Genomic DNA, 27,018 nt, shown 5'->3' with positions numbered 1-27,018 from the left:
TGAGTGCAAAGGAGTCTTGTTTTGGAAAAATACACTGGTTTTCACTTCCTGCTTATTTTCAGTTCTTGCAACACATTAGAGGTCCTTCATAAATTACCCTTACCATTAGGTGGGATATAAGATTGCCCAATACACCTGCTCATTTCTAGCACAAATTTTAACATCTGAAAATACCATGCCACTTTCACAATGCAACAGACATGACAGGGCATATTTGGAGGTTTAATACTGCCAGAAAAAAAATCACCCAGTAAGAATAAGAGGCAATGTGATTAAAATCTATTTTTTAGTAAAAGGTATGTAAAACAAAACTATTAGAAAAGTATTGTTCTGTCAAAAAAAGTATCCTGCTAGACTAATTCAATGTTCTCATTTTCCTAAAGCTGAAAGGCATGTATTTTAAAGAAGAAAATATGCAATATGACTTCAAGTCTCCTGTTGATTCTCCAACCAATGGGACAACTTAACTTCAAAAACTCCTTATAGGCTGAGCTGTTGGATAAGAATCTTTGCTTTAAGCTTCCTCCCTCTTCTGCTTTAGCCTAAGAACTACCCCATTAAACATTTCAGACTATTTTTTCTTAAATAATCTGAAGCATGCCAAATAACATGTTTGAATTGAAGACAGAGCTCACGAAAGAGAATAAAGCCACAGATGGAACAGTGGCACAAGTGGACAGATATCAGATTCATGCCCTGGGTGTCTCTTCCTACCAGACTTTTTTTGCAGCTGTTCCCAGTTACAGCCCTTTATCCTGGGTAGCAGCAGTAGCTGCCAGCAAGGCTCAGGCATCCCTTTCACATATTAACTCTGTGGTTAAACAATGCAACTGGCAGTTTTGGGTTTTTCCCCCTGCCCCCCTCAGTTAAAAGGCTTCCTCAGGACTTACTGTAGCATTGAATTCAAAGTTTGCCCAAAATAAGCTTTGCCATCTCAAATTAAGAAATTCAAGAGCTGAATCTTCAGAACCAGAAATCCAAGTTCTCGATCTCCATTTCATAAATATCTGTGCACCTACCACTGATTTCTCCTAGCCAGCATTACACACAATCAGAACAAAAGAACCATAGGGCAATTAACACTTCCTTTTTCTGTCCATAAGAAACTTACTTATCAGGTATTTAAAACACAACACAGAGGATGAATACAAGTCATAAAATTCTGATCATCAGCCGACACATATATATACACAGAAGTCCTGGGTTTCCATTGGTTTATGTCTCTGAACTGTGAGTTAAATTTAATGATAAAAACAAGGGATAATATGTGCAATAGTAATGGTAACAGTATCTTCACAACTCCCTTATGTGGTAGATACACAGCCTTTGAGAGACGCTACAATAATAAAAAAGATGAAGTTACAGTATCAGTTTACAAGGCCCATGAAAAAGCCAGCGTTAGAATCGAGATGCCTTCTGTGCAAGAGCTGAGCAAGGAGCACAGAAGCACAAACTTCATCAAAAGCTGCAGTTAACACATCAGGCACTGGGAAGGAAAATTGCCAGAATGTACAGACGCAAATATACAAATAAATCCTGTAACTGGGATTCAGAAAAAGCCATGGATGGAAGGCTTAGATCCTTGCCTATATTTCAAATGGATGCATTGTATAACACTGAACATTTGCCAGTATAGCCATTTAGTGGAAGAAATCAGTAATTTTTACTTATATATAGGTATAGACTGTACCAACACATATAGAAATATTCACATATAAATACACACACATATCTAAATCCAGACAGAGTATTCCCCCCCCAAACACATTCTGTGTTTGTTGTATTTGCTACATTAAGTTTGCTGACTCATCTTCCCAACCACACTAAAAAAAGTTCTAGAAAAACATAGAACAATGCTGAGTTGTAAAAAACACTGAAAGAAAGAAGAGTTGCCAGGAAGTTTCAACAGTTTGTTTTAAAAACCTGTAAGTAGATTTTTAGAAGACACTTGTTAAGAATCACACACTGCTGGAATATCTCTGTCCTAGTTCTCAGGCTGTAAAGTAAAATCTGTTTCCGTTCTTACTCCTTTTGCATGTGTCACCCAGTCACAGACACCACTTGATATACTTCCTTCTGCTGGATGCCTGGGAGGCGACTGAATTCAGGTGAAAGACCACAGTGGGTAGAAGTTCTGCTGGAATTCACCCTCCTCTTGTTCAGACAAGAATCAGGATGACAACAGCTTCTCAACAGATGCTTGCAAAAAGATTGAGCAGTGAATTAGTCTTTCCCAGTTGTTCAATTCCTGTGGGCACTAACTGGCAGAAAGCCTTGCACATTTGTTCCAAAGTATAATCAAGACTTTGTCTAAGTAATATTGAACATATATCAAATCAGAAATAATCCGATTACTAATTTCTAGCAACACATTAGTAAGTCTTCAGAAAAAAAGCACTCCATTGCTTCCTTTAAAAAAAAAAAAAAAAAAGATAATTAAAAAGTCTTTGGAAGAAAGAACCTGCTCCCCAGAAGTTCAGCAAGCTAGAAACCTATGTTGCCAACTAACATTGCTTCCTCAAAGAGACATTTTTGTGTTTTGGCAGTGGAATCAGTACACTTTATAAAGCCCAGTCAATCCCCAGGGCAATGATGGGAGAACAAATGCAGCTGTAAAAAGGGTAACAGGCAAGAAGAGGCAGGGGGAAGCTTTTTTACTGGAAAATTTAGAACTTAATAATTTAAAGGGAACATCTAGGTTTACCATATATAAAAGAAAATTCCTTCCTCAGTTCATTTCAGAATGTTTCCCCTGTATACATTGAAATATTTAGTCAATACCCACTCAAATAATGGGCTGATGTATTTCCCATCTCATGTAAATTCCCCACAATTTTCATGTTGGGTTTTTGGCTTTAGGTTGTTGGGTTTTTTTTGTTTTTTTTTTTTAAGCTAGTGCTAAAGCAAAGACCCTTTGCCCAGATTAAAACATTAGCACTGCTGTTATGTCAAATAAACAACTACATATTGGGTTTACCTAGTCCCTTTGAATGCTTTGGGGGGGGGTTTCAGCCTTCTTTGGCTACTAGATAACACTGGAAGGTCTCAGAGGTAATCTGTTCCTCTTGAGACAGAGATCTGAGACTATTCAATTAAAAGATGTGCTACTCAGAAATTGTTGTAATTACTGAATTTCAACGTATCTCAATAGCACCTCTCAGGCTCTGAGTACACTGTCACTTAATCCTGCAAAAGCCTGGGCTCTTGCCAAAGGAGGTGACTCTGCCTCATTCGGTCCCTAGCCATTCATTCCTAAATAACCAATTCAGGTAACAGATCCATTCAAAAATTAACTAAGAAATACTGAAATTTTCAGCCAGATTATTTCCCTGATTAAGTTCACCATGTGGCTAGATCAATGCTGCTGTGAGCACAAGATAGCCCTCTGAAAACTAATCTGGGCTTCTTTGGTGGGTAAATTCTCAGTCAGATCAGCATGCACATCTGACTCACTGATAAAAGAAGATAAGCATAAGGAAGACAAGGGCACAGTAAGGAGAGGAGAGGACTTCTTCAGAAGGAACAGGATATTGCACATGCTTAATTGTGAAATCACACCTTTGCAACCATCTACAGAATTGGTGCTGTACGGGATAGAAAAGGAAAAGCAGCTAGATCCATATTTACATCCTGCACTTCCCTTACCTTTTGTCTCACTGGAATGTTACATTTATTTTTACACCCAGTTTTTATTTAACTCTCCTAAACTGATTTATGCTTTTGGAACAAAGACAACATCATAATAACTAAAGGATGCCTCCATTACTGTCATTATACTTATATTTAAGTGTAAGTATGTAACCAGACTTGGTATTTACTGTTACCTCAGTGTTAAGCATCTTAAAATCTTTCCTACATCCATAATTGTAAACTAAAAGCTGCCTATCAGGTAAGAACAGCACAGGTTGATTTGCCACTTTCATTAATTTCTGTACTGGGTGTGTATGCTTACTTAGCTGTAAGTTTTTTTCAGTACATGCATCCAGTAATAATACAAAAAGTTAGTAAGGTGATGCAGGCTCTTACTTTCCACTATTTTGTTACAACAGATCACATGTTTATTAGCTTAGGTATTATTAAAATGCTATTTCTAATTCAATGAAGAACTATGCACAGGCTCATACACATTTAAAGAGAATGCTATGAGTATGGTTTAATCTAAATTTGGAAGATTTAGTGAATAACAAAAGGCTCAGTGTTCTTGGAATTATCTAGCATTTATTATTGCCTGCCTAAAATTTGTTCTCTCATACCACATGTATTTATAAGCCTGGTTAATCCTTCATTAGTAGGACATGAAAAAAAAAAAAGAACTTTCTGCATTTTTTTTTCTTAAAAATATTTACAAGGTTGCAGTAATTCCACATACACATTCAATGCAACTGCAATCCAGCCAGATCAGTCATTAAATTCCAGGACCTAATCTTCCAGAACACTACACACACACGCAAAGTTGCCTGAAGTCAAAGGAATTCCAAAGAGCAGCTGCCCCTCCTCAGAGATGTTTTGGTTTTAAAACCAAACACCCCCACCAAAGGCAGAAGCGAACCAGCAAGCATTAGAATTAACTCCATGAAAATCTTCCTTCCATTTCATCTAAACTCACATCCAAGAAAACCAACCAAAAAAATCTACTCCACAGAGGACAAATCCTTTTGGAACAAAGTCTACTGGGAAACAGCCCACTGGTTCTGCTGCCCTCATGCCACTCCATTTTACAATGCAAGCTTAAAGACCAAAAAACTCAAAACAAAACAAATAAAACCCACACTATAGATGATGGGAGACAATCTGCCTTTCTAGTCCTACAAAGCCCAAAGCGAAGTTCCCTTGAGAAAGATAGTGAAAAACATGAACATTGCAAGATGCATAGCTAGTAAGCAACTATTTCTTTTGCAAATTGTAATACAAATTGAAGTCCAAACCAGTTTTGCATAATTCCCAAATTCTTCTTTGGCTGTCAAATACAGGCAGTTGTACTCAGAGGTCATGCCAGCTATTCAGGGGCTTCCTTAAATGCATGACCTTAAATGCAGTTTAAACAGAATAAACAGCAAGAAGCAACAGGAAAAAAGCTGACTAATTAATAATGCAGTTTTTAACCTACTATTGGATGACTGACAAAATCCATTTCTACAAAATTACTCTTTGGTTTGAACAGTTCTAAGACACAGATGTACTATAGTTAAGACTAAAAAAGAGAAAACCCAGAACTGCTCATCATGGATGTAAGCACCACCAATAACAGCGGCACCATGCCCGATGGCCTGTTTTCACTCACAGTTGTCTCTGGACTTTCTCTCAGGCCACATCCTTTAAAGAAATACAGTCACTAAGGTGGTAAAGACCTACAGACACTACCTTCTGAAATTCCTCTCAAAGACCTAGTTCTTTACAGCATATTAAATGAAGATGCAAATTCCATGTTCTACATTTTTCTTTACATATTCATCCAATTAAACACAAAACTGAAGTGTTCTTTCATACTGTCCTGAGTTCTCCTCGCCAAGAATATCATCTTACTCTGCTCATTCTACCTCATATTATACCTTGCTATGTCACATCTGAGATTTGCTTGGCCCTGTCTTCCCAGAGCAGAGATCATACCTTAGGCTTGATTTGAGAGATACCAGTTGTTGCTAAAACACATACGCAGTTTGTACATTTTTGGAATTCTTTAAACAGATGTTAAAAAAAAAAAAAAAGACATTTCACTCCCAACCACCTTTTCAATGTGAATGCTTATACAACACAAAAAAAAAAAAAAAAAGAGTCAGTGGCACTCAAAAATTTGCTTTCATTTTTATATTCAGAGTCCCAGGCACTTCTGGAAGGTTCAAGTTATAACAACAGAGACAGGGAAGTTGTCATTTACTCAGTCAAGGTAAAAAGTAAGGCTTTAGAGCAGTTAGTTTGTAGATATCCAAATGTAACTGATGTACAGGAAAAGTAATCACAAAGGGACTCTTCTATAATTAGAAGTCTTAAGCAGTGACAAACATTAATACATATTCTTAACTGCAGCAGTAATCTCTTCCATGACAGACAAATGAACTAAAAAAAAATAATTATAATGCTAATTTGGTGGCTCATTGGATTGTTGTGCTCTATGACAAAATACGTTGTATTGACTATTTATTTAACTTTTTCAGGTAAGCACTTTTAAAATAGGCTGTGAATGTAGTCTACATTATATGCCAAGACATTCTATCTCATTAAACATCATTTGGGATCTCAAGGCACAGGTTTAATTGTTTTTTTTTCTATATGTATACTTCTGGACATAGGCATTTTAACTAATAAATTTTAATGCCCTTTCCTGAGATCAGTGGAACACTTTATGCAGTCTAACTTACAGACAATAGCTTCTGATGAATTAAAAAAAAAAGGTACTGATTTTCTAAAAAATTGTATTACAAGGCTGTAACTATAGAACTCTTGCATTTTGTGCCATCTCAGTCTAAAGCACTTTAAGTGACTTAATCATGTTTGGATATTTGTTTTGAATTAACAGAAAAAAGAAAATCAAGCATCTATTTGGATGTCATTAAATACCAACTTTAAGAAGCCAAAGCAGTTAAAAATCAGTAAGAATTTGACATGCCCATAATGTATTAATAGCATCTGCTGTTTAGGTATTCAGTGATGAGCCATTATAAAACTTAATGTGTCAAAGAAAGTGGAGACCAAAGTTGGGGAACAATAAGGTACCCTAATTCTGTTCTGCCATGTGAAAGAACAGTTAGGTGGGTGTTTAATGGTATGTTTTCACCCAGGAAAAACACAAAACAAAACAAACACCTAAAATATCTACTTCAATATAAAATCCTGTTTGAGAGAAGACAGTGGAACTTCTGCTTCAGCATGGTTGGTACATACCATCATACCTGCCCTTATCTGGCATTTAGTGGACTACCTACACCAAGGTAAAAAACTAGTTGTACCTTATCTTCACTGGCATTTTATATCAAACTAACTTTCTCATTATAAATATGACCCTTCCCTCTGCTTACTTTTTTTTAAAGATACAATTAAAGATGACATGAAATAACTTTTTCATGTGAGCAAAAAAATTATTGCAATACAGAAAGTGGAATTATCTTGAAACCTACCCTCCTGCTTCTTTGCAGAGCTTCTACTTCATGTTCCGGGTCTAGTTTGGATTTAGAGAAACATAGAAATTGAGCAACAACTGTCAGATATTCAAAGGGACAGGGAGTCAGAAGTTTGAAAGGAACAGAAAGTAGAGATTTTGTTCTTATTTCTTTTGGCTATTAAGACAGTAAACTATCCCAGCATGTTCAGTCAAAAGAGAAGTATTCTTTTTATTAATTTTCTTTCAGGTTTGTCTGTTTGGTTCTTTCCCCCTGTTTTCTCTGCAAAATCTTTGCACAGGTATAACCGTGCAGCTCCAAAAGTACCAGAATGAAATGAAACTTGCAGCTGGCCAATGTCATCTTGATTTCATTCTGATGATCTGAAGCAACACTGAGCTCAAGAACAGCAGCATGGGTTCAACTCTTTCTGTGCAACTACTTCTCAGCAGGAAGTGTCAAAAACAGAAGTGAAGCTCACAGCATAGGAAAATCTTTTATTAAGTTGTCACTGTTGTCCAGCAGGGTAGCTAGGGATTTGGAAGGCCCTAGAAAGAACCACAACATCCTGTACAAATAATTAAAGTAATTGCTATAAATAACAAAAACATTGTAAAATTTTCATTAAAATATTCAGTATACTTATATTTAAATTGCAAGTACCCTAACTCTCCTTTATACTACCTTGCCAGGGAAAAGAAAAAAAAAAAGAAGGAAAAAAGAAGAGTCATGCAAGTGAGAACAAGGCCTCATATGCATACTTCTTAAAGCCCTACACCTCATGGTATAAGCTTTTTCTTACTCTAGTCAATGAGTTCCCATCACCAAATAAGGATGGAGACAGAGGATGAGACACAAATGGAAAGCAGGACATCCTGCAAACAGCCCCTTCTTTTATTTCCTCCCTTTCCCCTTCCTTTCTGCCAGGAAGTCAAAGTATCATATGTAGTCATTCCTGAAAGTATTAAGCTTCAATATTTTAAAACTAGCAAGAGATTCTGGGGGTCAAATACCCATGAGAATATGTTACGGAACCTTCCACCTCTGACAGCTGGAAAGTTTCCAAATTCCAACGTACAACTACTGATGGCCAATATATATCCATTTAATTTTGTGCCAAAATTGCCTTTGGGCCTAAATAACTTCCTTCCTTCTGGATGTTTAGGTCCTTCATGCATTTACAGACAGCAATCATATCACCTCGCTCTGAATCTTCATTTTACTTAGCTAAGTAATTTGAGCTCTTTACATTCTTTCTCTTGAGAGGTTCTCTTCTCTGAAAAAAGAACAGGGAAGCATCCAAGATCATTTGCAAAGTGACAGGTTTGTATATGGTGGAAGCAAATGAGTAACTGGAGACTCACATAGCCAAAATTCCATTATACCAGGAACAGAGCTTTAGAAAGTGTTAATATGGTAGTCCACAGGTGCACAGCATACTTGAAACATTTGACAATGTATATAGGCTGACAAACACCTCTACTGTTGCTTTCAAGCATCAACCAAAGTGGAAAAAAAAGCACAGAGCAGGAGAGGGAAAAAAGGAAACAATCTTACAGATAAAGGACCCCCCTCCTCCCCCAAGAAACCAAAACCATTTTCAGTTTAATTCCAAAAACATTTCCAAATTATGATGCAACTGTTCTTTGCCATTTGAAATCTTTCACAATAAGAATTTAATATTAGCAGGATATGGGGATATTTCCACAATCAATTAATTCTGGCTGTTTACAGGACAACAGGTTGCTGGATTTACTTTCTCTAAGCTACTTCTTTTAAAAATACTTCACACATGTCTAAGCCTGGCAAAAGCTGGGTATAAGGTCTTATATATGACAAAGAGCAGAAGTCTAGGAGACACACATACCAAACAAATCAACATACAAAACAGAAAATGAAGCAAGATAGTTCATTAGTGTAAACAAGACTCAACACTCCCATGAGTCTCCAACAAGTAAATGAGTATCAGACACGTAAAAGCAATTTAAAATTAATGGCATTTCTCAAGCAAAGAAATACATTATTTAATATATTGCATGTTTGGTGATTAACCTCAGGTACTAAAATCAGCGATAGATTTAACAGATTTATTCTATAAAACAAGACTAATATGCAATAGGAACCCCTGAACACTAAATCAACCTATCCCCAACTACCTTTAAGAAAATCAACTGGGAAGTGCTATACAGGCAAATATAAAAATAATATCTTCCCCCATCAATCCAGAACAAAAACTGCATAATATTCAGATCATAATGCTTAGATACAACCGATAACTCCTGCCAAAGATTTTAAACAGCTCATCTCTCAGTTAATCATCAAAAGAGTTTGCTAGAAATGTCACAACTGGAGCTGCTGGATGCTGAATTCTTCCCCACCCCACCCCACCCCTCGAGATGTTTGGGTGGTTAAATGAGATCTGAGCCTGTCTGAAAACGTGGCAACAACGATGTATGTGGAGCACTTTAAAGTTCAATACTTGTATGTCTCACTGCAATTCTGCCTCACATACCCTCTGTCAGTGTGGTACATAAGCATCTCAGAGGTCAGTTTACATATCCAGGAGAAGACTGAACTGACCATACAGGGACAGGAATCTGTTCTTCCAAGATAAAGCTTTGTTTCAAGGCTCAGTTAAGAGCTAGCCATCACTTTAATCTAAAACTTAAGTGGCAAACACAGACCTGTTAACCTCAAAGAAAAACCTTTTATAAGATTTCATTACTTTAAGGTGCTGGCACTGTATCTGCGTAACTGAAGCCACCATGCTCTCCCAGATCCACAAGCTCAACAACAGAGGCTTCATAAGCAACACATAACAACCTAACTCTCAGTCTTTTTTTAACCCCGCAAGCGTACCCACGATTAATCTACCGTCCCCACATTTATACTCTGTAATGTTTGTGTTACACACAAGAAAACTCAGAAGCATTTTCTCCAAACACACTCACTGACGTACCTAGCATGACGTGCTAATTACTGAAAAACAGATTTACTGAAACTAGCATTAGTTTGGCTTAAAGCCAAGAACAGGGAAAAAACCAAAGCAAACAACTTTTCTACAAATTTGTGGTTTTCAATATAATTTCTCCCCCACACACAGAGTTATGAAATACACTAGTAGAAATGTATAATTTGGCACTTACTAGGTAATTATATAATCTAAGAATTCAGCAGATACCATTATGGACTACGACAAGAGAGTTACACGAGTTTTCCTCTATTTTTTCCCCAGCTTATCTACCTTGCATACCTGACTTAAGTTTGCTTATTGCCGAAGGCACCATCCACTGATTCCGTTGAGGGCGCAGTCAGTAGCTACCACGAAGGGGGCACGCACCCCCAGAAATCAATAATTTTGTTTTTTCTGGAAACCAGGCCGTGCCGGTTTAAAGCGAGCCGGCTTAAGGAAAAGCTAACCCAGCAAGCAGGGCGGGTGCCACTTCACCGCCTCGGACAGGCGCTTTTCCCGGCGCGCAGCGGCGGGGGCCGGTCCGCAGAAGGCCACCCCACCGCTCCGGGCGGCGGGAAGGCTGCAGCAGGGGCGGCCGCGCCCCTCACCTCAGGGACGCGGGCCGGCGGCCGCCGCAGAGCGCGGGGGGGCCCGCCGGAGCCCCTGCCACCCCCGACCGGCTTCACTCACTCGGCAGAGCTGGTCCCGTTGACGGCAGATCCATCCGGAGCGGGGTTGAGCTGAATCGGCCCGGGCTTCTTCTTCGGCATTTTCGCCCCCAGACGGCGCAGAGGGTAACGGACGGGGAAGCCCCGGCCCCACTTCGGCCAGGTTCGAGGGGACTTCCTGCGGCGGAGCAAAGTCGGGGGCTCCCCTCGCCGCCGCTGCCCCCGCGGGCTGCGGGCAGCCTCCTCAGCAGGCAGGTGCCTGTGCCGCCGCCAGACCCCGGCCGGGCCGCGCCGCCCCTCCCTCCCGCCCAGCGCCGGCCTCCCCCGGCGGAACAGCGCCGAGCTCCCTCCCGGCAGCTCCCAGCGGGGAAAACTGCCCGGGCTCAAAATGTGCCCTTCTTTGGGACTGCGCCTGCGCGCACCGCCCCGGCCCGCCCGGTGCGCAAGCGCGGTGGGCGAGCGCATGCGCACCGAGGCGGCGAGAAGCCGTTCCGAAGCCCTGCCCTCACCGCGCTTAGCCCGCAGTTGCGGGGTTCGCACGTCGCGGGGCGGAGGGGGCGCGGGGAGTCGCTCCCCGCCGGGTACCGGTACCGCGGGGCCCCGCCACCGCCCGCGGCCGCCTGTCTCCGGGTCATACGGTTTATGACTTTACCCTAAAGTTTATTGGTTGGTTGGTTGGTTTTGAGAATTCTCATCGCGATTAGTTACAACAGCTGCTTCCAAGAAGCGACCTCGTTGTTGCAACGATGTTTTACGGAGCAGTTCATTTATCTCCCTCGTGCGCAATCATTAATGTACCCCGATGTGAAAAATAATGTATTTCTAATTAAAACGTAAGCCTCAGCTGGGGTACTAACGGCTGCTAAATTTTTCCCAAAGTAAATGCCTGAATTAAAAATGGAAAGTGAGGATTACAGTTACAAAACTGTGAATTATAAATAGTAAAATGAGTATGAAAATGAAATGCCTGAGCTGCTTTTGTTAAAGCACTGCTGTAGCTACTAGGAACGGCCAGATTTGGTCACATAAACTTCACGTGTTAATGTGATGATGGTTTTATCTGTGTGCATTTCTGTGAAGTTCTGACATCACTGTGACTTTGGGGCTCTTTAGGCTTTTGTAATTACATTGCTTTAGTGAACCTAAAAACATAATTAAGAAAATTTTATTTTTCAGGAGCTCTCTATCATGTTTTGGCATACAAAAGCAAGAATGCACGGCTGAGGAAGTATGATTTATAAAATAAATTTAAAAATCAATGTTGTATATGGGGATTGTACCTTACAAGCCCACTGCTTCTTTAACAGTCTTAAGGTTAGACGTCGAAGTCCTGAACATGCAAGTCCTGAACTATTAGAGAGCAAGGCTGTGACCCCATGCCACAGAAAGAACAGTGCCTCTTTCATATGGATAGTTCTGGGGAAAAAAACACCAACGTAAATATGAGGTTAAAATTTCAGAGAACAAAAGCCACCTTACTGCTGAAAAAAGCTTCCACACTGGGATTTAAATGGAACACTGCCTTGCTTTAACATCAACTTGCTTCCACATATCTATAAAGTACTGATTTTTTAGAAAGTAAGTCTGCCCCGGAATACTCAAGGACACGTGGACCACGCCATTAAAGAGCAGTGGGAGCAGAGGGATACCACTGGGGAAGCGGTGGCAAACGGGTAGGACGACGATGTCCAGCAACAGCTCAGCTGGACTGGGGCCGGTGTGCCCTGTGGGGCTGAAACAGCGTTGGTCAGTCAGCCTGAAACACGTACAGTCTGTCACGAACCGGGGCCAGCAGTGCGCGTCACCCTTCGCTAAGTACAACTGAATGGCCTTGCTCCAGTCCAAGGGTGGTCTCTTCTGGGGTAGGCAAAAGTGCTTTAAGAGTAATATATATGCTTTTTCTTCAGTCAGTAACAGCTGTTCCTCCATGACAGTTCTCTTTCCAAGAGGTAGAATTTAAATGTAAAGATTCCTGTTACTTTGTTGTAGATCTTCAGGGGTGGTGGTGGTGGTGGAATATTAGAGTACCACCAATGGCCCTATTTCGATCAACAAAGCCTATCTGAATAGTACATGTGTGCATGTGATTAAAATTATGACATTCCTATGCTAACCATATGGTAAGATTCAGGAGATAAAAGGAGTTACATGTATTTGACTTTTCTGAACAGACCAACATTACAATCCTGCCTCTACTTCTGAGACCTGTGAAGAATTTTGGTAAAGTTTGTGCTGCTTTAGAAGATTAATTTCTCATTGTTGGCATCCAGCAGAAGTAAGATGAAAACTCTTTTAAGGCCTGTACCCTGAGAAGTTATGCATTAAGAAGGGCTTGCAGATTTCTTCTGCTTTTTGACACAGCCAAGAAATTCTTTCCATTGCTACTGTAAGTTTTTGTACTGTACAGTGCTCTATCTGTCAACAAATGTGACACACCTGGAAGAAAAGACTCTACAGTTACCCATAAATTTGCTGAAGTGGTAAATGAAATCTCTCACAGACACATGTGAGCCAAGAACTGAAGTAGTACCAAATGACTTGGTGCTAAGGTGGTGGTTAATGGCTTGGTACTGGGTAGAAGAGTGAAAAATCAGTTTCTTTGGCAGCTCCAGCACTGACCTCTATAACTGGTATTATATTTCTGTGCTTTATGTCTTTTGCCTGAGAGCAGAAAAAGATCAATGCCTAGAAATGCCTTTCTTCCTTGCTAGGCAGCTGCTCCAGTGGCAGCTTCAGAACTGTGCTCATGTCTGTAGGCAAGGAGTGGGAACTGTTCACAAGCTCCTGCTGCATTCAGTGCCTGTAACAAACACTGTGCATACGCTTTCAGTGCAAAGGAGTGACCTCCATCTTGTGAAGCAGTTCTCAGTCACATGCTCTTTATCACTCATTCCATAAAACACATTTTTTTGCTGAGATTCCCTAACTTTTGAAGCGATATGGTCTTTTTCATACACAATGAAGACCTATGAATACATGACTCAACTTAGTAGCTCCTTTACAACTGTGGACAGGTTTTATACTCCAATGAGTTGACTCAGCCACAATTTAAAATACAAGAAATCAAGATTTATATAGTTATTTGAGAATTTTTAATTATTTTCCTTTCTTTTTTTGCCACAGGATTAAGATGCTATAGTAAAATTTAGTAACTAGCATTTACAGTAACTCACGAAGTATCAAGTCTTTCTATGCTAAAATCAGATTTTTTCTTCCAAAGACATTGAGTTGCAGCTGAGGTTGTTCTTCTCTTTACACAACTGTGCATGGGGAAACGCAAGGACTCCTTTGTCTGAAACACTGAACTCCTTTGCAGAGAACATGTGAATATTAGACAGGTATTGAATGCACAATTGCTATATATGCCCCATATAATTGCAGTTGCACTATGCCGTAATTGCCCACATGAGTTATGCAACTATAGTTATTCTACTATGTCACAAAGTATGGCCTCTTTTTCTCTGAGAAGATTATTGCAAGAAGTTTTTATTTTCTTTTAAATATTTGGACTGAACAAAGAAGAATTTTAGTTGTGAATTGTGAATTTTCATATAGAGTTTGAATTATTTTCCTCCTTGTAACATTGTTTTTCTCCATCAGAAAAAAAGCCTACACAAACAGATGAATGACTGGACATATCTACTGAAAACAGAGGTTTGGTATGCAGAATTTTTGAAACAGCAATAAAGAAGTGTGGATCTAATTTTTGTGGTTTGCAAAAGTAAAATAGTATTTTTAATCAAAGTAGTCATTAATGCTTTTATAGAAACTGAGATTATGAACAAACTTCCCTATATATTATGCGAAAATGCTATATCATTCCTAACTTCTTATCCATTCCTAAAATAGAAAAGATTATTATTTTCACAGCTTTGCCGTTCAAAGACACGCTCCCTCTGTCCAATTCCAGCTATTAAGAGATAGCTCCCTCCTCTGGAGCACTTTATACTTGCACTGCAAACATAGCACTGTGGAATCTGAAAAATTACTGAATTCACTCATCTCTTTTGAAGTCCCTTTGACCTATAGCACAAAACCAAAGATATTTTGAATTGACTGAATATAGAAATAAAGTCAGGGGCGTATGGATTGATGCCACCACAGGAAACGTTTCTGTGTAACTGCTGCTGTCACCGCTGAGTTCCTCAGGCATTATCATAGCCCTGGAACCTTAGAGGGACCCAAGAGCGGGGTGACCTCTGGGCTTTGCTTGAAGCCTCATAAGACACCTTATTTGTTTTGTTGTTGTTGATTGTTTATAATGGTTGTCACACTGATATATATAGGTGTACTACATGACCAGTTTTCTTTTATATGATTATATACCACATTTAAAATGTTTCAAGATTCTTGTAGATTGGTTTGAACTTCTGTAAAACAAATAGGTTTAACTTCTGTGCATTTGCAACTAAAAATTAAGCATGCTTCCCCAGCCAAAACAAAACACATGGAACAAAGAAGCTTGTCTTCGTTACCACTTTTTTTCCTCATGGAAACCTGAATTTTGTCTAGTTTCTTGCATGAAAAGGAAAACATGATTACCATACAAATTAATTGTATCACTAAATTAACCAAACTTTTAAACTTGATTGCCACATAAAGCTGCATATTTTACTGCCAAAACCTATGCACGCAAACTTTTATTTGTAAGATTTAATACTTCTTAATCTATTTAGTGATTAACAAAGCAATTTTAGGAAATAATTAGTCCCATAAGCAATAGAATTTAAGAAGAATCAAATTCAGATTTGATTGACATTGGCCAACAGGATCAAAAATTATTAGAAGGGGCTGACAGACAGACTGACTTTCAAACAGCCAGACATCACAATCGTTCTTGCACATCTTGTTTTCCTCAAGAAGCAGGGATTGAAAAGGACACCGTGGATCAGAACACAATCTTAAATGTTTAGTAATATACTAAAAGCTTAGAAATTGATGTTTAAGATGACTGTATAATTTAAAACTTAGATTAGATCAGCAAGGAATAAATCACAAATAGCTGAAGTTTGCTCAATCCATACAATGTGGTCTCCCACTAACACAGCTATAATGGTACCACTTTTGCCTAGGGTTTATTGCATGAACAGCTTTGCCAACATAATACTTAGAGGGTTTTTGCAGAACAAGTACTACTCCCATAGGAGCAAAACCCTTCAAATGTAGAAACAGCCAATTATCCATTTTACAGGTTTCCTTTGCCATATATTATGTGTAACATAAAACAGAAAACGAGACTGAAATATAAAATAAGGTGCTAATTTTCTGCAGTTTTTCTAATGAAATGACACTATTCAATACAGAAACAAACAAGTAATATTTCCATTTCACTTAAACTAGAAACCAGAAGTCTTTTCTAGAATAGAGGCAAGCTATGGGGTTTTTTTTCCTGACTTATTATTTTATCAGCATGTGGCTGGTTATTCATTTCCTGAGGAAAAAACAATAATCAATGCCTGCCAGCATATGCTTTTCATTTAATTAGGAACACAGGACTGGAAAGAACCACCTAGGTCATCAAGTCCAGTCTCCAATAAGTGCTCTTCAAAAATATTGATTAATCAAAGTTGCATAAAAGTAGTAGGTTTTATAACACTGTACTCCTCTGCAGAGATTGTAAGTGATCTTCTGCTTTAACCTTTGTATAGTATTTTTTATATCTTTCCAGCACTTTTTTCATATCTGTTATCTACCTGTTCTGGCAAAGACAAAACACTTACTACAGGACAGAGCTCTGCTTATGCAGACCGGTTGACCTGGGTGTATATAGACGTATTTTACATAAATTAATCCTACCTTCTCCCTGCCTTTGGTCTCAGAGAACCCTACTATGCTATTTCTTTTCACTTCCCAGTTGATTTTGCAGAAAATCTGCAAGGACTTAAGGGACTTTTGAAATCTTGAGTCTCTAATAAGTTCAGTTGACATTAGCTAAGTATTTAAAATCCAATTACTTCATATACAAAAAAAGCCCCACATTAAGTATTAAGGAAAACATTTACATGAAATGATCCATCACACTAATAGTTATGAACCAGATATCTAAGCTATACCCCAAACCCAATTCATCTGTTTGTAAAGATTTTTTAACATAAAGAGTGACTATTATTTTCAATGCAAAGAGGTCATCATACAGACATTTGATTTTCAGTAATTTTATATGACACAAATCTTTACAGAGTTTTGAGCTGGAAATGAACAGCACTTGATCTATAATTATTAGTATATCTTTGGGTTTATTTTCATACTTCATGTGCCTCAGTCAATTGAAGAAACTGGCCATATCTAAAAAGATAAATGGATTCAGTGCTAACAAATCTATTAATGTGTTCTCCCTGTATTTAATGTATTCTTGACTACAAAAGATGCTGCTGCATTTGGGAATACACATTTTAAACATCAACTGTTAAAATAATTTTGACTAAAGGATAGTACATTTATGTTTTTTAACTGGAAAGTAACTGCAAGTGATTTCGTCATATTAGAAGGAATACATTACATTACCAGAAACATGATATGTAAAATTTGAATTTATAGGGAAATAAGGGAAAGCCAATTTCTTTAATGTATTAAATGTATTTGACATTAATTTCTCTCATTTTGCTTAAATGAAGAGCCTGTAATTTAAGTCAGACACACTTCTATGGACTGACCTGTAGAAATACGAAAACAGAATTTTTCAGATACAACAGCACTGGAGACTGTAGCGTGGAGCCTCTCTCCTATTGTTTCTGGAGCCTGCAGTCCAAGTCCTTAAATGGCATTTTATGCACACAGCTGCCAAATCTCAGAGGGCTTGGTGTATTTATTACAGCCTGGACAATTGCAAACTGTTTAGTTTTAAATTACCAGAAGGCTCTAGCTGGCATCTGGACGGAGAAAAGCTTGGGATCGCTACCTGTCCTGCAAGTCCTTTCCTCAGAGGTAGGAAAGTAAGAAAGGGCTCAACATACACTATTTTGAATCCCATTCCTGGCGCCGATTCACCGTGGGGCCTAGCAACCTTAAATACTTCGAATAAAACTCTCATCCCCAGCAACTTTTGCCTGAAGAGGCGACACTAAAGCTCACCCGAAGGGCGGCGACGGAACTGACCGCTCCAGCTCTGGCAAACGCCCCAGGAGCGCCGCGCAGCCCCGCCCATTGGGTTTTGGCGCCAAAAGCGTCTCCGCCGGTCTGCCGCGCATGCGCGCTGGCACGTAACCGCCGCCTGCTGACCGCTCTCCTTAGCCGACCCGCCCGGGAGCTCGCGAGACCCGGAGTTCTCGCGGCGCTTCCCCGGCGCGCTGCCCGCCCGGCCCCGCCGCTCGCCGGGGCAGGAAGCGGAGGCCGCGCGGGGGGCTCGGAGCGCCGTTCCCTCCCTCAGGTGTGCGCGGGAGGCGGCGCGGACCCGTCTTCCCCTGAGAAGGTGGGCGAGAAGCCCTCTTCGCCCCACTTCCTGCCGGCGGGTGGGGGAGAGCTTCCCCCCTCGGTGCCAGCACGCCTCCGGGGCTGCTCTGGCGGTGTGAGGGGAGCGGGGCCTCCGTGGCGCCTGGCAGGTTGTAGCTGTGGAGGTCTGGCCCTGGAGATCCTAGCGAGCTCCTTCACTGTCCTCTTTCGACTCCCTCAGCCTCCGTGAGAGTTTCGCAGCCCGCAGGTAGGGAGCTCACCTCCGAAGGTCAGTGTAGACGGAGCTGCTTGGGGTCTTCTCTCGTTACTAAAACCGTCTGAGAAACAACTTTCCTTTAAAAAAGAGCTGTTCCTGAAGCCTTAGGAACGCAGCCGTGGTGAGAGCGGGTCATCCTAAACCCGGTTGAGCTGATGTGCTCTGGAATGAGATTCATTTGAAGAGCCAGAAAAGGGGAATCCTCCTCCAGGCTGCGTTTTTAAGTGGGTAAACTGTAAATCAGAGGAATTCTCACCCCACCTCCCCGTAGTCTTTGATGATCAAGGATGTGAGTGGCAAACAGCTGGCTTGCTAAGTGCTTTGGTTAGAAACCCATTTCTTTTGTTTTATTCCTGTGACCCGTGCCTGCCACTCCCAGGTAACTGATGAGTTGAAACATGACAAGCCCTTTTTTTACTGGGCCTGGTGACGCTGGATTGTGTCATCTCTCTGTGTAGTATCTGCTACTTAATTTATACAATGCTTTTTTTTCTGCTTGGCAAATCTTTTTCTGGAAAAGCTGTAGACATGCTGTATATAATTGATGTTTATCTGCTTCTGTGGCAGCCTTTTCTTCTCGCTGCTTCTCTTTAAATGCTTTTGTTATTTCCTGCAGGAGGGAAAAGAACTTATCTGTGGCCATGATAGATCCTTTAGAGAACAACTTGTTTGATCTTCCTGATTACGAGAATACAGAAGATGAAACGTTCCCACCTCTTCCACCTCCTGCCTCTCCAGGAAGAGATGATGTTGAATGGGCTCAAGCTAATGGAGGTGAACACCTGTGACCCCTAAAGATCCCATTTTGCAGTATAGACAATGAAATGCTGTGGAATCAGTATTACTGGTGTTGTACCTCACTAGCTTGAGTTTAGCATAAAAATAGTCTTGTGTAGTTAGGAAAGCAGTTCGTAAATTTAAATTGTTATCGATTCTATGCTTCCGAGCTTGTGGGAAAAGTTTATTTAGATTCCGTAAAAATATGCACACAAATGAATCTTTATAAAATTCAAGCTCTTCTGACAAAATGTTGGTAAAGATAATTATACAGTGGTGATCTATAGTTACCCTTTATGACTTGGATTTCAGAAGTGGTAAGAGTGTTGAATGTAGTATTCCAGGGAGATGTTGGTAGATTTTGTAGAGTATATGACCTAGGAAAAGTCCAAGACACTTCAGGACAGTAAAACTTAATTATTTGTATTTGAAAAGATCTTACTGTGTACTGAACAAGCTAATAGAAAGTATAAAGATTTTATTTTAACTATTATTTATTTCTACTCATTTGCCTGTAGTGTTAAACATATGTTTTCATTGATCCCTGCTCTGTCTGTTCACTAGAAAATAGGATTTTCAGTAGATTTAATTCCTTGCTATATGAAAGGGAGAACTTCTGAATTCCTGGTGTTCAAAGTAACAAAAAGTAAACCAAGAAATCAGTATGATAACTAATTGCTAGCTCTGAGATGAGATGGGCAGTGGTGCCTTGTCTGTTGCAGTCAAATAATATATACTGGCCCTAACCAAAAGTATATGGAATTTGGTTCTTGAAAGACACATTGATTGTGGTCACACATTGCCTCTTTCTCTATTTTTTGAAGGCAGTGCTGGTAGTTTAGGTCTGTCTTTCAGATCTATAAGTGGAAATTTTGGGACACACCTATAAAATTATGTTTATTGATAATTTGAGTTTCTTAACTCTTAGAACATCATCTACTCTCAATACATTTTTCATCAGAAATACAATATAAAAGTTCTAAAATTAGGAAATTTCCCTTTCAAGGAACCTACTTTGCTAAAAGTTGGTTCCTCAGTATATTTTGAAGAGACGGATTTATTTCCAATCTCTCTTGTGGGAGAAGCAAGGTAAAATATGCAAACATTTGTTTGGAGTACTATACCTGCAATGGAATGCTTGTGATACTGCCTTTTTGATAGGATAGAAAGTTAAAATTTATATGACCAAATTCTAGTTCATGTCAATTGCATTATATACTTGAAGTATGTTATTTTCTTTACTGGAACCAGATGGAAACCAGCAGTCACAAACAAAGGATTCTGCTGTAGCTACGCGGAAAGCAGTTAAAAGACCAATGCCTAAACTAGATGCCCAGAGGTAACTTTTTACAGAATATTTCTTTTTGTGATGAATTTGGTATATGGCTGTGGGAGAGTGATTAAGGTTATTGTGATCCCTGCTTGGTCATAGCCAAGTTAAAGATCAAGAGTTTTGGAGCTGAAAGTGCCTCTTGCATGCTGTATTGCAACCTTTCTATTCCTTGCCTTACCTGTATAATGGTGGTATTAGTTTAACTTTCTTGAAGTCTCCTTGGAACTTAGTACATGACTAATATTTTGTTAAGAGATATTTATTATTTATACATAGGACTCTTCCAGCTAGATCTTTATTTTGCTTCAGACATAGTACTGTACATTTCTTTCTTTAATTAAAGTCTGCTTCAAAATAAAACCTCAGTATAATGGTGACTGTAAGGCACTACCTAAAGTACCCTTACACGTGACTTTTGTACAAACTGGATAAACTCTGTATAAAGGATTTTAATATTTTCTTTTCTGTTATCGCTAAAGCTGGTGTAAGTTCTTTATAAGCAATGGAAAGAATCCGAGTTTTCAGTTTCTTCCATTTTAAATACGCTGATGAAGTTAGTCATTGATACCACAGGTGGATGCTCTGGTCATGCATCTAACTAGTTTTACTTGGCCAATATAGATACTAGAACTGACCATTCAATTTTCTTTCTGTGTGATCAAAAGCAAAAAGCTCCTTGGACTAGGAATACATGTATGGTGAATTAAAAAAAAAAAAAAAAAAAAAAAAAAAGTCTTGGGTCTTGCAGCAGTCTTTATCTTATTTTGTGCGTTTTCTTAATGACTTTTAAGTCTGTACATCTTTCAGATAGAGCTCTGTAGCTTTAGGCTATTTAAAAGAATGTGAGGGGTTTTTGTTTGTGTGCTGGTGTTTCTTTTTTGAGGGGTGGGAGTGGGGAGGTAGTTTTTTTTATTAATTAGAAGAAGAGAAAGTATGGGTTTCAAATAAATTCACCCATTTCCTATTACCAGGTTAGTTTCAGAAAGAGGACTTCCGGCCCTAAGACACATGTTTGATAACGTAAAGTTCAAGGGTAAAGGGCATGAGGTAAGACATAGTGAGCTTTTGTTTTGTTTCCTGGGAGGTTAATCTAGATTTGATAGATTGCTGCCCATCTGATACTGTGCTCTGGTTAGCCAGCTTTCTAGCAGTATTTGAACATACCCTGAGGGGGTTTGTAGTCATAAATTTAAAAAAACAAACATGAATGTTTTAACAAAATCCATGTTTTGAATTTAAAACTATTTTCCTCTACTCCAAAACTAGAATATCACGTCTGTGACTCTTTTTGTATTGTCCATAGAAAGAGGTTTTAGAAATTGGAGCAGGCTAGTAAGACTGCCTACTACGTCTGGAATGCCTTCAACCATCTAATTTCGTGATCAGTTTCCTCTGTTAGTGAAAATATTCTGGCCGTTGTGACACCTCTACCCCAAACTGTCTCATTGTTTTGGATACACTTAAACATACAAAGTTTATTTTTCTTTAAATATCATTAGACTACTGGCACATTTGCAAAGACACCTGTGCGTCTCTGGTTTACAGAGAACATTCATGGTATAAATTTTCTATTTACAATTGGGGGCACAAAGAAACTAGGCAGTACTACTGATCTGAGAAAAAATCTTCACTAGATAAGGTTCTTTAGATGTAAATTTTTCTGTGTGTTCTAAACATCAAAATAAAAGCCAGCTGTGCCCCTTTGGATTTTTTTTTTTTTTTTTTTCTGCGTTCAGACCTACGTGGCTTCAGGGCAACTTCACAGAAGCCTGTTGGATGTTTTACAGTATATGCAAATGCTCTTCCTGAACTCGGATGGCTATTCTTCTCATAGCTTGAAATTGCACTTACAGACTTGATTGTGGGAGAAAAGGTTACCCACACATTCATATTACTGAAATTTTCAAGAGACTTTCAAGCTGCAGATGCTTAATGTTTTCAGAAATGTTACTGTCCTGTTTCCCTCTGCAGTCTACTCAGTCAGCTTTTACTAGCTGGATGTCTTGGTTTATGCCCTAGGCAGAGGACCTGAAGACACTCATACGACATATGGAACACTGGGCTCATAGACTATTTCCAAAATTGCAGTTTGAGGATTTTATTGACAGAGTAGAGTGTTTGGGAAACAAAAAGGAAGTTCAGGTATGTGTTGTTCCTGTCAGTTTCTCTTTATGCAGTACTGAATAGTCCAAGAGGTAGGTTTAGGAGAGCAATTATACAACAAAATAAGACTTAATTTGTGGATACTGCTAAGGAGTATAATGTTATTTAAATTAATTTCTCTCTTTTTAAAAATAGCTCTTTCCAGTATTTAAGTTTACATTTAACCTTTCTTTATTTGAATTCGTACTTCAGAGAATTGGCTTTGATTTCAGCACATCTTTAACCAAAGTAATTTGCTTAAGAGTGCTGGCACTGGTTGGTTTTGGGGGTTTTGTTTGTTTTTTAACGTTTCAACCTGCAAAGAAGACTTATGAAGAATGCTGCTTCATCTGGCTAGGTGATAGACGAAGGACTAGCAAAATGATCCACAGCATTACAAGTTGTTGGTCAAACAGACAAGTAGTGAAAGGAGTGTTTTTTTCAGAGTAATAAAGTGTAAAGAGAAATTGAGAGTAGTATTAAAAACATAGCAGTGTTGTACAAAAGACTTTGTTACAGATGAAATATCAGTATTTTAATCTCTCATTTGCAGACCTGCCTAAAGCGGATTAGACTCGATCTTCCTATTTTACATGAAGACTTCGCAAGTAATGAAGGTATGCTCATTATGCTGTTTGTTCAGTAGTTCAATGCTTAAAATTATTTTACTTCCCCTCCTACTGACCAGAAATTAATGATCATGGTATGTTTTTCAAATGTAGAAGAAATTGTTGAGTGGTCCTCTATTTTAAAACCAAGCTTCTGTGAGACTTAACAATTACAAAACTGAACTGGTACTGGGACTAAAATGCTACATATGTATATAAAAAAATAAATAAAAGTGCATGGTATTATTAATGGGTATTATTACCAGCATTGTTAGAAATATTCTTCAAAAAAAACCCCAAAACTGCAATTACTAAGTGAACATACTGGTTTGTATTGTACTCTTATGAGGTGCAGTCTGAAGAGCTCTTGGATCTTATTAATGCAGAAATCAGAGACTCATTGTAGTGTTTATACTACAAGCTGTTACAGTGCAGTCAGGGTGTGGTGTCCTTTATAGGGAAAGTATTTATTAATGCTTGTGGGCACTATTATGTCTGTCAGTCTTGGCATATAGCTACTATTGAGTATTTCTTCTTCCAGTGTCAAAATCCAGTCACTTAACAAGTAGATAATTCAAGAGTCTCTTCCAATCAGATGATGTTTTTAGAAAGACTAGAAATGAACTTTTTTTTTTTTTTAATAAAAAGAGGGAGTAGAGTTAATCTCGTAGTTTGAAGGAAACTTTATTAGCAGAAATGAGAGGATTTCATAGTCGTTCCTAAGGTCCTTTGCAGGTGTTCACGCTTTCACTGTGGGTCTCTTGAAACAATTACCTACCGGGGTGTCTTCACGTGAACCTCAGCCTCCCCCCAAGCCAGTGCTTGGGAAACGTGTTCTGGTGGATGAGTTAACCAGTGGTAAAACCTTGCCTCGCCTGTGGGGATGACCTTTGGGCAGTTAGTGACGTGTGGCTGTCTTCACTGTTGGCTGCATTTGCTAGAAATGGAATGCAACCATAAGCAGCCACAAACAATAAAGCAAATGGTTCCTGCCGACAGTGTCTGTAGAGTTATCAGATTTTTCTGTGCGATGGTTCCATACATTTGTATTTAAAGGCAGTGCTGATCTGTTCTTGAACCATGTTGGCGAGTGTACTGTTACAACTGGTCAGTCTTCAGTTGAAAAACTTGAGTAGGTATCTTGCCGTTTTGAAATAAAAACTCAAGCTAGAGTATTGCGTTTAAAAACCAAAACCTTGTTGTTGGCTAACTTCTCTATTTACAGGCTTAAAGTGGTGCAGAGGCACAAGCATACTTGGCCTTAGGCACTCTTTCAAGAGTGCTTTGCTTCTCTGTTGGTGGGTGAAGTTTGTCTAACGGAGTTGGACTACCTCCATTTTGCATGTTTTAAAGTTGGCAAATGAGTAAATATTCCATAACAGTAGCACACTGAATTCAAAACTGACTATTCAATGTCTATGTTTGAACCTCTGTCTGATTCCCATAACTAGTCCTGCCGCTTACCAAAGGATGGTGTCATATTGGTAGGGGTGGGAAGAAAATGATCTGGCTGTTCAGTAAGGATTGCCTGAATTGACTGTCTGTTTTTAACCTTCAAGCACAGCTCATGATTGCTAGCATAGTATACAGAGGTATGCTTCTCTAAATTCAGGCATTTATTATTGTTGTGCATTTGGGATCTCCGATAAGCATTTGTTGTATACTTTGAGTATCAGCTATGTGGACCTAGGCAGAAAATTGCCCATTAAAACTGAATTACGGAATGATCTTCAGCTGTCATAGAAATGCTTTTAAAATGACAGATACTTAGCAGTAGATATCTCTGGGTTGAAAGTGTCGATTTCTGCCCCTCTCCCCCCTCCCAACCCCCTCATCTTTAACCAGATGGTGGAGGGGAAAGCAATGGACTGGATACAGCCACTGAAGATATATGCTCTGGCTCTGGAAATGCAGAACTCAATTCTCTGTCTGGTACAACTCTCACGGAAGAGCAACAGCAGCGAATCAAGAAGAACAGGCAGCTGGCCTTGGAACGTAGGCAAGCAAAGATGCAGTGTAACAGCCAGTTGCAACACAATGGTAATTAACTCTGTAACTTAAGTATTAATGTTAAGGTCGGCAGTCTGAGAAGCTTATACAACTGAGCGGCTGAGTCAGTTTAAAGGAAATGGTAGTGATTGCTTTTCTACTAAGTAGCAAAACGTGTAACTCTCAAATTTAAACTGTGTTCCTTTAGTTAGACTCCTCCAAAGCTAAGTCAGAACTACTCTCCCTAGTTGTCATGTGAAGTTGTGATAGCTTTGGCTTGGATGAAATGAAACTCAACTTGCCAGTCATCTCTGGAGTTGGCTTTCCTGCAGACTGTGATTCTGGTGATAGAAACCACAGTTAAACACAGCAACAGTGTTTTCTCATGGTAGGAAATTGTGGGTTGTTTTTTTGGTTTTGTTTTTTTGGGGGTTTTTTTTTTTGGTTGGTTTTTTTTGTTGTTGTTTTTTTTCCCAACAGAGCTCTCCACTAATTACTCGGAAGAGGAGTTTAATACCCCAGTTGCTCAGGATCCCGCTGACCTTATTGAAGACACTCAAATTACCACAACCGAGGTTGCTGTTACAGAAGTTGAAGATGGAGATACAGAATTGGAATGTGCCAGTGAGGAGCAGTAACCCTTCCCTATACTTTGAACAACCTCCTTGACCGAAAGACCCCAAGGTTTTCAGTACTATCATTCCATTGAAATGTTGCTGGCTCTTTGCACTCTGACTCTAGAAGCTTCGCAGAAGTCTTCCCCATGACATGGGTATAGTGGGACAGAACTCTTCTCTTGAAACTGCAGATGAGCAACTCCGTACACCAGAAAACTGAACAAAGTTCTTCATCTGCATTTGAGACCTCTTTTCCACCTCCTCCAACATTCTTTAGGAAATGTTAATGATTTTTTTGACCTACTTTCAATTTCGTTTACAATTGATGTCAAACTGAATTAACTGGGATATTGACAGGTGAAATTTCTATTAATGTTGTGTTGGGTTTTTTTAATAGAAGATATATACAATAGCAGGTGGTGCTATGTCTGAACAGGTGTCCTGGATTTTTTTTAAACTTGCTTATAAAGTTCTTATAAGCTTTTTCTTATAAAACAGAAGCTATTAAATTTCAGAAGTCAAACCTGAAATGCTTGTATGAGGCTGTTACAGCTACAGGCCCTCCAACCTTCCCCATTCCTTGTGCTAGTTGGACATCTCTTCACAGACAAGTACATCCGCTTAGGGGAATGTGCTTTGGCTCTGATGAAATCAGTTACCTTCCTTTGGCTGAGTCTGTTCTCTGTCTCGAGGCTCTGTTTCATCCTCTTCTTACAGTCTTGTTTCTCCTTCTTCCGCAACAGCTTTTCCCTTTTGCAGCTTGATCAAGAATCGCCATAATGGTAAAGCCCTGAGCCTGCCCTCTCCCATAGCATAGGGGAGACTGTTGTTCATAACAGAAACTGCATTTCTAGAAACTGAATTAAGACAAGAGCAGCACTTAGAGCAGATGAAATAAGTTCACGTCAACAGGTGTTATTTTATGCCAGATGTGCAGCTGGGGGATTTCAAGAAACAGAATTCTGTATCCTAGATTAGTGTGAAGGAGTTTGCTTTTTATATCCTTGCAGCTATGAGCTAAACTCACTAAACTTTAGTGGAAGATAGCCAACAGCTGTAGGAAATACTTGGGTTTTAAGAACTTAATTTATGGACAACATGGAAAAGTTACTTTTTGAATGATAGTTAAAAGAATTCACCACACTGTCTTTAGTCTGGAAGATGAGATTTATCATGTATAAAATCTTGTAAA

At 39.3% G+C, this 27,018-nt stretch overlaps 2 protein-coding genes and 1 non-coding gene across 6 annotated transcripts in view; 2 read left to right on the top strand and 1 right to left on the bottom strand.

Annotated features, from left to right (window-relative positions):
• MAP2K1 (mitogen-activated protein kinase kinase 1) overlaps positions 1–11,090 on the bottom strand; it is a 47,742-nt gene extending 36,652 nt beyond the window's left edge. Inside the window, exon 1 of the mRNA XM_030016068.2 lies at positions 10,738–11,090. Coding sequence (XP_029871928.1) covers positions 10,738–10,817 — 80 coding nt within the window. The 5' untranslated portion in view covers positions 10,818–11,090. The remainder of the gene's footprint in view (positions 1–10,737) is intronic.
• Positions 11,091–17,986: 6,896 nt separating this feature from the next.
• TIPIN (TIMELESS interacting protein) lies at positions 17,987–26,259 on the top strand. Of its 4 annotated transcripts, XM_030014289.2 has the most exons (9): positions 17,992–18,351; positions 18,449–18,588; positions 18,977–19,134; positions 20,389–20,476; positions 21,442–21,517; positions 22,490–22,612; positions 23,166–23,229; positions 25,066–25,260; positions 25,690–26,259. In XM_030014289.2, the coding sequence occupies exons 3-9, from the start codon at positions 19,002–19,004 to the stop codon at positions 25,845–25,847; spliced, it is 837 nt and encodes a 278-aa protein (XP_029870149.1). In that variant the 5' UTR covers positions 17,992–18,351; positions 18,449–18,588; positions 18,977–19,001; the 3' UTR covers positions 25,848–26,259. The 4 variants fall into 4 exon arrangements, with proteins under 4 accessions (XP_029870151.1, XP_029870150.1, XP_029870149.1 ...); XM_030014291.2 differs by lacking the exon at positions 18,449–18,588 and having other exon boundaries at positions 17,987–18,081; XM_030014290.2 differs by lacking the exon at positions 18,449–18,588 and having other exon boundaries at positions 17,991–18,372.
• On the top strand, positions 24,129–24,265 carry LOC115342359. The gene has a single exon (XR_003923745.1).
• Positions 26,260–27,018: the final 759 nt, after the last annotated feature.

The sequence above is a fragment of the Aquila chrysaetos genome, chromosome 5, assembly GCF_900496995.4.
Source record: "Aquila chrysaetos chrysaetos chromosome 5, bAquChr1.4, whole genome shotgun sequence".
In the NCBI taxonomy this organism is placed as follows: domain Eukaryota; kingdom Metazoa; phylum Chordata; class Aves; order Accipitriformes; family Accipitridae; genus Aquila; species Aquila chrysaetos.
This window is presented reverse-complemented; position numbering and strand designations above follow the sequence as displayed.